The following is a 12,215-nucleotide window of genomic DNA, read 5'->3' as shown; positions in this document are numbered from 1 at the left end:
TTTAAAGTAGTCTAATTCCAAGTTTGAGTGACTGTTTACATTATCTATATTTAACAGGAATAACCACAGTCTTTGGTAACATAAACCCGATTATGCCGGGCTGCTCGGGCTGCTTCTGATTTTTTCGGTCTTTTCAGAGATGTGAATATTCAAGTGATGTTTTGTGGGCTTTCCCGACATTTTTCAATTCTGTCGAGTAACTTAAGTACCCAATGAAATGAAATAGCATTTTTGATGTTTTATATCTTTTAAAAGTTTTTGAAAAGGTATCTTTTACTTTCGTATTCTTTTTAAAGTTTTATATGAACCAATAATTGATAAAAAAAACTGCCTTTCTATTATCAAATAGGCTGTACATAAACTTCCTTGTTCAAACAAATTAAATTTCTTTTTATAAATAAAAAGGCTAAAAGTATTACATTTAAATATAATTACAAACACATTTAAATTAGTAAAGGTATATCCACCCCCAGAAGCAATTTAACTTTTGTCCACTACTAAACATCTCAATAAATAGTTTGTACCATCCTTCAAGTGCCAATTCTTGGATACCTCCGTCAGCTCCAAATTCATTTGGACCTATTCGTAAAGGACATCCTCCTTCCACCACTTCACAAATGTTAATTGTTTCAAATTCGTATGAATTTATGTATAAACTTCCCCAGTAGTACCATACCTCCCATCCCATATAAATTTCTTCATATGGATTTTCAGAGTCAATCAGAAAAATAAAAGACGAGTTGTACCTTGTGCCTCCTCCAAGAATATCCAAGTTTATTATTTTGACAGGAGGTTCTGCTTTACTTTCAGAACAACTGAAGAGGGAAACTGGTGTTGATAAACAAAGAAGAGGTAATAATAAGAAAAACATTTGTTAAATTGAGTTCATCTTTATACATTTGTTTAATAAATGCTTTACCAATTTAAACTTACGTTAATCGAAGAATCAACAATGTTAATATTTCATAAAAAACAATTTAATGTTAAAAACAAATGAGTTATTAATAATAATAGAAAACCCATCCCCAGTAGCAACTGAGTCTTTCCGTAAGGTTAAACAACTCAAAGTACAATTTATACCAACCTGGAAGTGCAACTGATTCAATTCCACCACGAGCAGAAAATTGGTTTTGTCCTTTTTGAAGTGGACAACCTTTTTCCAATTCAGCACACACATCAACGTCTTTGAATTGATAAGAAGTAATATACAGACTTCCCCAGTAATACCAAACTTCCCATCTTAATGTTATGTTGCTATAATCTTGTAAAGAATTAACACGAAAAATGTATTTTGAATCATATCGACTTGCAGGAGGGACTATATTTAATTCGTTCACTTCAACAAGTTCCTGTTCAACACCTTCACATTGTGCCAAAGTAATGTAGTCTCCATACGAAAGAGCAATAAGTGACAAAACAAATATCATTTTTGAAAATCAAGTTATTGTCTTCGTTTAAGTACATCAAAGAAGTCTTTTCAATCTTTCAACAAACTAAATAAACACATACACCTTCATTTTTGAATCGATAAAGAGGTCATTTCTTATGTTTAAAACACAAAAAGAATTCTGTCTTCAATCTTATTATTTATTTAATTTTTATATAGTAAAACAAACTACTATATTAAAAATAACAAATATAACACTTTGTTATTATTTAATTTTAGTATATTTTTATTAAACTTATTAATTTAAATTATTATAATTCCTTTTACTAACAAAAGTGTGAATAACAGTCTTAGGCAAAAATGGGTGTAAATGTCTGTTTTGCTTCCGACGCCGTGCAACGTTGTGCAGCAATTTGGAAACTTGATCCTAACACCACCAAGTTTTTATTTCCCTCCCAAGTCGATCTTGAATCACTAGTATCTTTCGTTTGATAACACAAGTCAGTGTTAGTCTCAAAAGGAATGTAAAAATGTTTTTTGTAGACAGAGTACCGTTCATTAGATGGGTAATCGTTGTAAGGGTGGACATAAACAAATCTTTGGTTTCTTGTTTCTGCGTCCAAAGGAGGTTTTTTATTCCAGATGATCAACGTGTTTCCAACAGAAGCAGAACCTCTGATATCATGAACTCTTTTTGGGATAGGGAAGGAGATGTACATCTTGTATGGAGCAAATTCCCAGAATTGTAATTCATTTCCCATATTCAATGGACGGAGCAATATGTTTTGTTCCCAATTACTTGTGTGTGCACGGACTAAGGATTTGTCATCAAATTCCATATCCATTACATAACGAGTGTCTGTATTGGGGTCATTTTCTTTGAAAACATCTTTAGTTCGGAAATTATAGTCCGAAGCAAAAAGAACGCGGCAACATGTGGTACATTTCATTCGATCATAAATCTCGTTGCTTGACATAAATACATCAATTGGAGCTGGATATCCCACGTTGTAACTTCCAAGAGCACTGGTAAAAGCCAAAGAGTAACTCAAAAGAGTCAAAAAGATTGGTAACATTTAAATAAATGAGATTGATTAACCCTTTTGAATCAAAGGAAACAAAACATGTCTTGAAAAAAAAGACAAATTAGATATCATTTTCATTGATTCAAGTATTTGATTTAATAATAACATAAAAAATTGATACTTATAAATAGAAAGGTATTTTATATTTTGTTTGTTAGCCTTTATTTGGTGTAAAATAATAGGTTTTAAAATGTGAAAAATATCAAAAATAGAACTATTGATGTGTGTTTCAAAAATAATGGCTGAAAATGGGATAATAGTAAATCAAAAAAGGTATGTTTTCTTTTTCTTGTTTTGTCATACAATTTAAAATTTGAATTATTTGTAAGAAAACATTATTACATTTTAGGGATTTTTAATAAAAAATAAAATTAAATATTTTTTTACTCTTTTCGTTTTTTTTATTTCCATTTTTTTAACCAATAAAAAATATAATATGTAAAACTAATATTTTTAGAATATTTTTTTGAACCATAATTAATTAAATAAACTAATTAAAATATTAATACTATTATATAGTAACTTAATTAAAATTTAATTATTATTTGTTTTTATAATATTTTTTTGTGTTTTTTAATTTACTATTATAAATATTAATAAAAACCTAAATAAATTAAATAATAACTATTAATTTAATAATTAATGATTACTAGTATTCTATGTTTTTTCAAAAAAAATAATTAAATAAATAATTAAAATATTATATGATTTATATATATATAATAATTTACTATAATATTATAATATTTTTTTAACAAGAATAACTTCAAATTGTATATTATTTATATATTATATATTATTATATATAACAATAATAATTTCTTATATCAAAACACACAAGTTATAATTTTGTGGTGAATCGTTTTTTTATAATATAAATAGGCTAAACAACAACTTTCAAATTCCCAAGACACACCGAATGCCGTATCTATTAATAAATAATAAACTTTAAATTATAATTAAGCTTTACTTTATAAATTCAATTCAATTGTTTTTTTTACTAATTGTCAATTACATTTGTAGAAATTTCGCATGAAAACTCTGAAAACCACAGTAAAACCAAAGGCGATCAAAACTTTAAAATTCTACGACAGATGTCACTTCTGTTGGTATTATTCCTCTTTTTTTTAAAGGCCCAAAGTGACTGTTGGAGTTCTCAAGAAGACAATGTGCTGCGGTATGGTCCTTACAGTCAGTGTAATAATTACATTGGAATTAAACAAGAGTACATTGATAATGTCGACATATTTACTTTCATAGAAAATTGTTGTGGAAATAACAAGACTTATTACACCCTTGATTTCACAACCAATGAGGCTCAAAAGAAAATTCAATTTCAAAGTGGTACAACAGTAAAAAGTCTTCATGTGATACCAAAATATCACGACCTTGACTTCGATTATTCTTTGAAAGATGCACCCGATGACCTCTTCATCAGCATCACTAGAACAAAAGATTTATTTAGTTTGAAAAATGACAACATTGAGGTTTACGATAAACCTGCTGTATTTTATAGTAATGGATATGAGCGGTATTATATAAAATATCAAAAAGAGACTTATAGACCTTATTTGTACTTATCAATGACTTCTCTATCTTATTCAACAAAAGTATTATATATTAATAGTGAATATATACCAGACAAGAAATGTACATATGCTTTTAACACCAACGACCAAGTTGATGTTAAAAGTGATGGTAGTAATGCTGTCACACACAAAATATGTGAATTAATAAATTCAGGAAATGTGCTTCGAAGATTTATTCTTTGCAAAAATATTGAAATTGACATTCAAAATGATTGCTCGTGTTATATCACAAATACTATTTCAAGAGCTTCTATAAAGGATTTTGGAACAAATTACCCGGACTGTTTACGCAATGGGACTTTTTTTAATTTGACAATTTTAAAGAATCAAAGCGAAGTCCATTTTGATTCTAAATATGGTAACGCGTGGAATTCAATAACCTTTGAAGAACGGAATTCCGCAATTATTTTAAATATAACCAGCAAATTGGATATAGTTGACGTGTTTTATTTTCCAAGTGTTGCTCTTGACATTATTGGGAATTTCAAGACTTCAAAAATGGTATTAAGTTCCGTACCAGTAAATGGAATTCATCATATTGAAAATTGGGAGGCAAAGGATATAGAAAGTGGAAGTTACACTTTGGATGACATTTTGTTTGTTGGGTATTATAATGAAAGTCTAATTTTACCAAAATCTATAAAAGTTGGATGTTCAAATGGGAAATATTCCAGATTTGTAATGAAAGACTCTTTAATAGGGTGTGAGTGCAATTATAAGAATGGCAATTACAGTTTTCAAGACTGTCAATATATTAGTACGATACTATTAAATAACTATATTCTTATAATAAAAGATGCAGAATATATAAAGTCAAATGTGATTTGGGGAGAAATACAAAATGCAGTTGACACCAAAATAACAGGAACAGTCACTTCCCAAAAGTGTTCATTCAAAGGCAGTGTAACTATAAATGGAAATGTAAATTGTGATACATTTTATACGACTGGAGAACTTACTTTGTCTTTTCTTGAAAATGGAATTTTACAAGGATCCATTTTTAGTTCAAATGGGTACACTGTTTCCGTTATAATACTTTCTCCAACAAATTTCAATTTTAATAATTTTGTATTGAATTCGGTGATGCAAATTAATGGAAATTTACAAAATGTGAAATTGATAACTTTACACACAAGTGGTGCATTTATAACTTCTAAAAGTATAACAATAAATAGTTTAATAACGGAGGGAATAGGCAAAATAAATTGCAGCAACATTTTGACAATCCAACAATTTTCAGGAAATAATCCAGTTGACATTTCAACAACTCTTCTTAAAGTTGAATCAACACGGTTGTCAATTCTTAATTTAGCCATCAGTGAACACGTGGTGATCTCCGACACTACATCAGAGTTAAATATATCGTATGTAACAAAATTTTTAGATATTCAAACTCCACTTTTGAGTATTACACATTCCACAAATCCACTAATTATATCGATTCCAGAAATAACCTTTTCGTATGACAAATTGTATTTTATTTCAAATAAACCAAGAAAAATATTAATAACGAATCAAAGTACAATGACAACAAAAAGTAAATATATATGTGATAAACAAATGATCGCTCTTGGAAATGTAAATGAAAGCGATTGCGACAAATTGGGACTCACAACCAAAATTTGTGTCCCACAATATGGTGGACTTTATTTTGATGAAAACAACCAATTAGACTATTCATGCCCTGGCAGTTCAAGTACAAATGTGTTCACCGAACTTGTTATTGAAAATGTTCGAGACTATTCATTTGTATCAAACGAATTTTATAACAAAATAGTAGTGATGAAAAATGCTATAATTAACATGAGTGAACAAATTGTTTCTCTTGAAGCACATTCCACCTTTCTACTAAAAGGAAAACACAATTTCATCAGTTTATCGCTCAAAACCATTGACTCTCTTCAACTCAATTTGACATTAGAAAATAGTGTTCTTATGACGGAAAGTGAAAAATCATTTCAAATAGAAAACGGTGATGTCAAATTCATGAGCGGAGCACTTTGTGATGTTTTTACTGCAAATTTACAAAATGTGAATTGTTTAATTTGCCGATATAGCACAGACCAAAATGGGATATGCAAAAACAAGGAACAAAAAGGCAACTGCACATATTACAACGAAGTGAACAGTTTTTGTGAACAGTGTAACGAAAACTATTTCTCTCACAATGACGGTTGTGTACAATGCAAAGAAAATTGCAGATTTTGCAATGTTTCAACTTGTTTCTTATGTCAAAATGGATTTGTTCTCAAAGACGGGATATGTCAAAACAAAACAGACGTTTGTGACTTTTCATTATCAGGGCGATGTTTAACGTGTGCTTTTGGGAATTATATGAAAGACGATTTAACTTATTGTATTCATGGCACAATAGTGGGATGCCTTAAATATCAAACTGAAAGTGTTTGTCACATTTGTGATGTTGGCAATTTCTATATTTTGAATGGTACAACTTGTGAATTGAAACAAAACACGGAAAAAGTAAATAACAAAGGAATAACGTCTTGTCAAAAGGGGTTTAATTTACTTTCAAATGTGTGTCGCGAATGTAACAAGACGTGTGAGATATGCACAAGTGAAAATGATGAATCCCTTTGTCAGAGATGTGTAAATGAAAATGTGTTAGTTGGTCCAAATTCGTGTGAGGACAATGAGTACATTGGATGTGACACAATTCAAAATAGCCGTTGTACTTCATGTCAAAAAGGGTATTACTTTGATGGTACAACATGTACTGAATGTGCATTAGGGTGTTCCCTATGTTCGAGTAAGACAATCTGTTTGTTGTGTTCTGAAGAGTATCATCTCCACGACAACTCCTGTGTTTTCAATACAAACGATACGTGTCACACATATCAAAATGGGATGTGTTTGACATGCAACGATGGGTATTATTTGACTTCACAAAATACATGTGAGAAGTGTTATTACTCATGCACAAAGTGTGTGTCTCGTCACAACTTTTGTTACTCGTGTAACGATGGCTTCATGTTATCAAACAATGAATGTGTGTCTGCATTGATCACTTCGCCAAATTGTAAGCAGACAATTCCAAATGCAAATGACAAATGTGCGATTTGTGACGACAATTACTTCCGTGTTTTGACGCATTGCGAGAGGTGTCAAAGTCAGTGCAAAACATGTTACACATCATCGACATGTTCTTCATGTAACAGCGCATTTTTCTTGAATGAGACATCCCTTTGTGAGCCAACAAGTAATTTACTTGGATGTTCTGACATCACTTCAACAGGGTGTATACAGTGTCAACCAAACTTCTATAGTGACAACATTCGTTGCAAGCAATGTGACACTTTATTCACAAATTGCACTCTATGTGATACTCTGAAATGTACAATGTGTCAGCCCACTTATGTTCTCGTTGAAATGTCATGTATTTATTATTTAGATATAGAGCACTGTACTCAAAGCGACTCTTCCAAATGCACAAAATGTTCGTTTTGGTATTCCGTCTCCCTTGATACTCCCCGTTGTGAGAAGAAAGCCGTCTGGTGGGTAATCCTTCTCATTGTCCTTTTTCTCCTCATTCTCTTGATTCTTCTCTTCGTTGTTCTGTTCTCTATCATAATCAAAGTGTTGTACGTCGTAGAACATCATCAAATAACTGCTGAGATACGTAAGACATATGCACACTTCAATATGAAACACACAAATATCCAATGGGTCAGTCCAGCAGTCAAATGTCCCATTTTAGTGAATAAGACGAAGTTAATGTTTGACTTAGAAAATCAAGAGATCCCCGTTCTGAAAGAAAGTCGGGAATTATTGTGTGTAGGAAATTACAGTCAAACTCCCGTCATTCTCACAATAGCAGAGAACCAAACAGAGGATTACACGTTGACCACAAAGATCAATACAATCAAGTTGAACAAATATGAAGGCTGTGAGTTAGAAGTCTTTCTAACGCCTTTAGTCTCGTCCCATTTACTTGGGGACTTCTCGATGTTTATAGACGACGCAAAGAACAACAAGCACTTTGTTGTGAAATTATCCGTCGACGTCCAAACGGAGATATCAAGTCGTTTAGCTCAGAATGAAATTATAGAAGAGCGGAAACTTGGTGAAGGGACCTTTGGTGTTGTTTACTTTGGCAAATTCCACGGTCATGATGTTGCGATCAAGAAGTTAAAGAAGCTTGGAATGGAGAGTGACTTGTATAAAGAACTTGAGAAGGAGGTTTCGATGTTAGAGAAGTTCCGGGACGACTATATTGTGTACTTCTACGGTGCTGTGATGAATACAAAGATGCCATCAATAGTCTTAGAATATGCCAAATATTGTTCTGTAGGTAAGTTGATTGACAGTGAGACATCAATTTCGTCTCAAATGCGATATAAGTTCTTAATCGATGGAGCAAAGGGGATTCAATACTTACACACAAATGGGATATTACATAGAGACATCAAACCAGACAATTTGCTAGTGTTTTCATTAGAAGACAATGTCGCTATAAACGCAAAATTGACTGATTTCGGGTCGTCGAGGAACATCAATTTATTGATGACTAACATGACCTTCACAAATGGCGTCGGAACTCCTATTTACATGTCGCCAGAAGTATTGAAGAAGCAGAAATATGACATGAAGAGTGACATCTATTCCTTCGGCGTGACTCTTTTCAATGTTTTGGTATGGCACAACCCGTATCAAGGAAGTTGTTTTAAGTATCCCTGGAACATCGCCAATTACGTCGTCGAAGGAAAAAGACTCGAGAAGCCAAACAATATGGAAGAGGACCTCTACGCCTTTATCGATGATGTCTGGACTCAAAACCCAAAAGAAAGACCCACCATCACCGTGATACTCAATAAGCTTCAGCAGTTCTATGAGAAGTGTAAATAACAGTTTATGTGTTATAAAGTACTAATAAATCTTCTATATATTATATTTATTAATAAAATAATAAATTTATTAATTTATTAATAAAATAAATGTGAGCTATTAAAAAATGTGCAATGAATATATAATCTTATTCAATTCACTTCACAAGTGTGATGTCAATTTCCTAAAATGTATTATAATCACAATTCATTTGATTATCATTGAAATATACAATAGAATAAACCATTTAATTATTAATATAATTAACAATAAATCAATAATTTTTTTTTAAAAATGAAAGCAAACTAATCAATAGCTTCAATTATTAATTCAAATGCATTAATAACACAATCTTCAAAAATGTTATTTGAATAACAAAAATCAAGGACTGAACTAATAAAACTATAATATACAATACACCATGAAGTACCTGTTTCTTCTATTCAGTGCTTTAGTCTTTTCAGTGAACGGCGATCAAGTTGGGATGTACATGTCGGCGCCTTTAGGGATGAGCCCATACGTTTCACCCGAGGATATGTGTAGTGGCAAATTGTGTCGTATGCGAGTGAAGCAAGTGATGCGGAAGTGCAAATTGTATGAGAAGAAGTTGGAGAGTTTAGATAAGATTCAGCGGAAGGTACAGAAAGAGTCTGAACGCGATATGTTGGACCTTCGTTCGTTAACTAACATCCAAGACCATCGTGTCCTTCAACACAAACTTCAGAAGGAAAGTCACTCCCTTCGTAAACTGCGACTGACGCGCGTCAAACTGATGGCTTTGATGCGACGCGTTCTCGCTGATTTGTCGTACGAACAGCAAGCTCGTGTGATCAGGTATGTTGGTATCGAACACAGAATAGATCCGTCCTATGAAAATCTTGCTAAAAATCATGGGCTTAACCATCTCAAGTCCAATCTTTTATAACAGTTTTATCTCAATCTTTCGTGTTGATTTGTTTGACACCACATCCACTGACTATATCAGTTGGTTCTAATTCTTATTAGCTATTTTTAAAAGTCATTTTTATTATAATTATATTATAATTATTATATTATTATATTATTATATTATTATATTATTATATTATTATATTATTATATTATTATATTATTATATTATTATATTATTATATTTATATTATTACTATATTATTACTATATTATTATTATTTTATTGTAAATTTATTGTGATGGTGTTTGATATAAAAAAATCTTCATTAAGTGGTATAACTATATTTAATGATTTTTGGTATAGTAAAATGGATTTATTAGTTGGAATGAGAAATGAATGAAATGTTTATTTTAATCAATTCATTTGAAAATGTAAAACATCATAAATTCTTGTTTTTCAATCTTCTCAGATTTAAAAATGAAATATCCAATGGAACGAACAGTATATTTCAGTTTGGAAAATCAAAGGAATTCAACAAGACTAATTGGCATTTTTAATACTCAAATACCACCACCACCTCCCTTGAGAAAAAAAAGAGATACAAAACATATGAAAATTCAACGAAGAGAAAACTGCCACGAGTAAAAAATGGATTGAAAACATTAAAAGTCGACATCCTTTTCGTCGTCATCATTGATTTCAGAGTCGAGCAACGCGTACTTTTCCTTCCCTTTCCCAAGTTTTTTCGTTCCTTTTGTCTTTTTCTCATACGCCTGTTCTGATGTATTCTTTGGGATACTTGGCGTCGTATATACACCTCTCTCAGCAGCTTCCTCATCTTCTTTCGCAGCTCTTTTGTAGTCTTCATTAAGTGTGTTTGCCTTCTGTTTCATTGTAGGATTCGCGTTCCCTACCAATTCGTCTCTATTCATCGTTACTACTGAGTCCTTATACACCAGTGTAACGTCTTGTCGATGATCAATCTGTGGGATGTTCGGGTTTTGGACGTCAAACGTCCCATTTTCCTGTGCAACAAACAAAAGCTCTGCGCACGCGTTTTTATCGTAGTTGCAATCGATCAAAACACTCTTTATAGTGTCTGCGTCGACGTATGGAAACAGTTCTTGAAGTTCTCCTACAACGGTTTGAAGTGCCATCTCTTCTGCTTAGTGTAATGCTTTTCAAAAAACTGGAATTCCTTTCATTCATTAAGTTTCTTGTTCTCATTATATGTACTATTATTATTAATTATTATTTTTTTATTAATCTAATACGGAGTCAATTTATTTAACCAACTGTAATATATGTTGAAATAGTATTATGTATTATACAATTATTATAATAAAACTATATTTATTAATTTACTATTGAAAACAAGATTATATAATAATATACTATTAAAATATTATTTAAATAATTAAATCATTTGACTGTATTTAGTGTTTTATTATTTCTAATAGTTTATTTCTTAGAAATAATAATTTAAATTCTCATAAAAAAAAGTACCTTGTATTAAAAAACTAATTTTGTCAATAACTACTTTCTAATATTATGATACTTTCCAATTATCTATATATTTAATTAAATATATTATAAATATAATACATTTTTTAATAAAAAAACAATTCCAATTTCTATATTTAATAATAAAATGATAATAAAAATATAGTACATCAGAAAAAACTCGAAGAGACAGTGATTAGTTACTATTGTCGTTTTCTATTCTGCACCTCTGGAATGTGATACCGCACCCAGCGAGTAACAAGACCAACAAAAAGATGAGTAAGACAGCACCTGCGATCAAATAGAGTTTGACGTTTTTCCACCACATCGCTCTTTTCAATTTTACAGCCGATGTTTTGAATTGTGACGATGATTCGACAAGGTGACTAGTTTCGTCTTCGAGTCCTTCCAACACAGAACCTCTCTCGAGCATTTTATTAACACTTTCGTTCAAGACGGCTTGTGTCTCGTCTTGGTCCTTTTTGATTTGAGCAAATTGACTATTTTCCAAGTTACTGTGCTTCTCGACGAGTGTCTTAATTGTTGTGTTAAACGCCGACATTTCCATTGGACCCGCTGTCGATATAGTGTATTGGTCATATTGTGTCGTGAAGCTCTTTTTAACTGCTTCCAAGAAGACAAATGATTCTCTCATCGGAAATGTATCGTCGCATACACACAACGCAAACATCTCTCGGTCGACTACCAATTGCAGTTGAAAGCGGTCATATTTCGACGATGACTTCGGCGAGGAAGCTGGGCCTATTTGGCGGACAACAGCGTCTATCGCTTGATTCAGGGAACCCAATGATACCTCACTATATACGGCCAGGATAGTCTGTCGATACCCAACACATCCATAGTAGATTTTTCCAGACATTCTTCTTTTTAAGTTCAAAGTTCTTTCTTTTTCCTCA

General features: G+C 31.6%; 5 protein-coding genes across 5 annotated transcripts; 2 read left to right on the top strand and 3 right to left on the bottom strand.

Annotated features, from left to right (window-relative positions):
• Window positions 1-1,737: 1,737 nt before the first annotated feature.
• On the bottom strand, window positions 1,738-2,463 carry EIN_359380 (hypothetical protein; the record flags this gene model as incomplete). Its single annotated transcript, XM_004257578.1, has 1 exon — window positions 1,738-2,463. One exon carries the CDS (start codon window positions 2,461-2,463, stop codon window positions 1,738-1,740), a length of 726 nt encoding a protein of 241 aa, XP_004257626.1.
• Window positions 2,464-2,692: 229 nt separating this feature from the next.
• EIN_359370 (protein serine/threonine kinase, putative) lies at window positions 2,693-8,924 on the top strand (the record flags this gene model as incomplete). Its single annotated transcript, XM_004257577.1, has 3 exons — window positions 2,693-2,763; window positions 3,314-3,333; window positions 3,496-8,924. 3 exons carry the CDS (start codon window positions 2,693-2,695, stop codon window positions 8,922-8,924), a joined length of 5,520 nt encoding a protein of 1,839 aa, XP_004257625.1.
• A 400-nt stretch (window positions 8,925-9,324) lies between these two features.
• Window positions 9,325-9,828, top strand: EIN_359360 (hypothetical protein; the record flags this gene model as incomplete). Its single annotated transcript, XM_004257576.1, has 1 exon — window positions 9,325-9,828. One exon carries the CDS (start codon window positions 9,325-9,327, stop codon window positions 9,826-9,828), a length of 504 nt encoding a protein of 167 aa, XP_004257624.1.
• Window positions 9,829-10,457: 629 nt separating this feature from the next.
• On the bottom strand, window positions 10,458-10,952 carry EIN_359350 (hypothetical protein; the record flags this gene model as incomplete). Its single annotated transcript, XM_004257575.1, has 1 exon — window positions 10,458-10,952. One exon carries the CDS (start codon window positions 10,950-10,952, stop codon window positions 10,458-10,460), a length of 495 nt encoding a protein of 164 aa, XP_004257623.1.
• A 542-nt stretch (window positions 10,953-11,494) lies between these two features.
• EIN_359340 (hypothetical protein) lies at window positions 11,495-12,178 on the bottom strand (the record flags this gene model as incomplete). Its single annotated transcript, XM_004257574.1, has 1 exon — window positions 11,495-12,178. One exon carries the CDS (start codon window positions 12,176-12,178, stop codon window positions 11,495-11,497), a length of 684 nt encoding a protein of 227 aa, XP_004257622.1.
• Between the last annotated feature and the right edge of the window lie 37 nt (window positions 12,179-12,215).

This window comes from Entamoeba invadens (assembly GCF_000330505.1).
Source record: "Entamoeba invadens IP1 unplaced genomic scaffold scaff_1105074725991, whole genome shotgun sequence".
NCBI lineage: Eukaryota > Evosea > Mastigamoebida > Endamoebidae > Entamoeba > Entamoeba invadens.
Note: the sequence above shows the minus strand (reverse complement) of the source record. Positions and strands in the feature narration are given on the sequence as shown.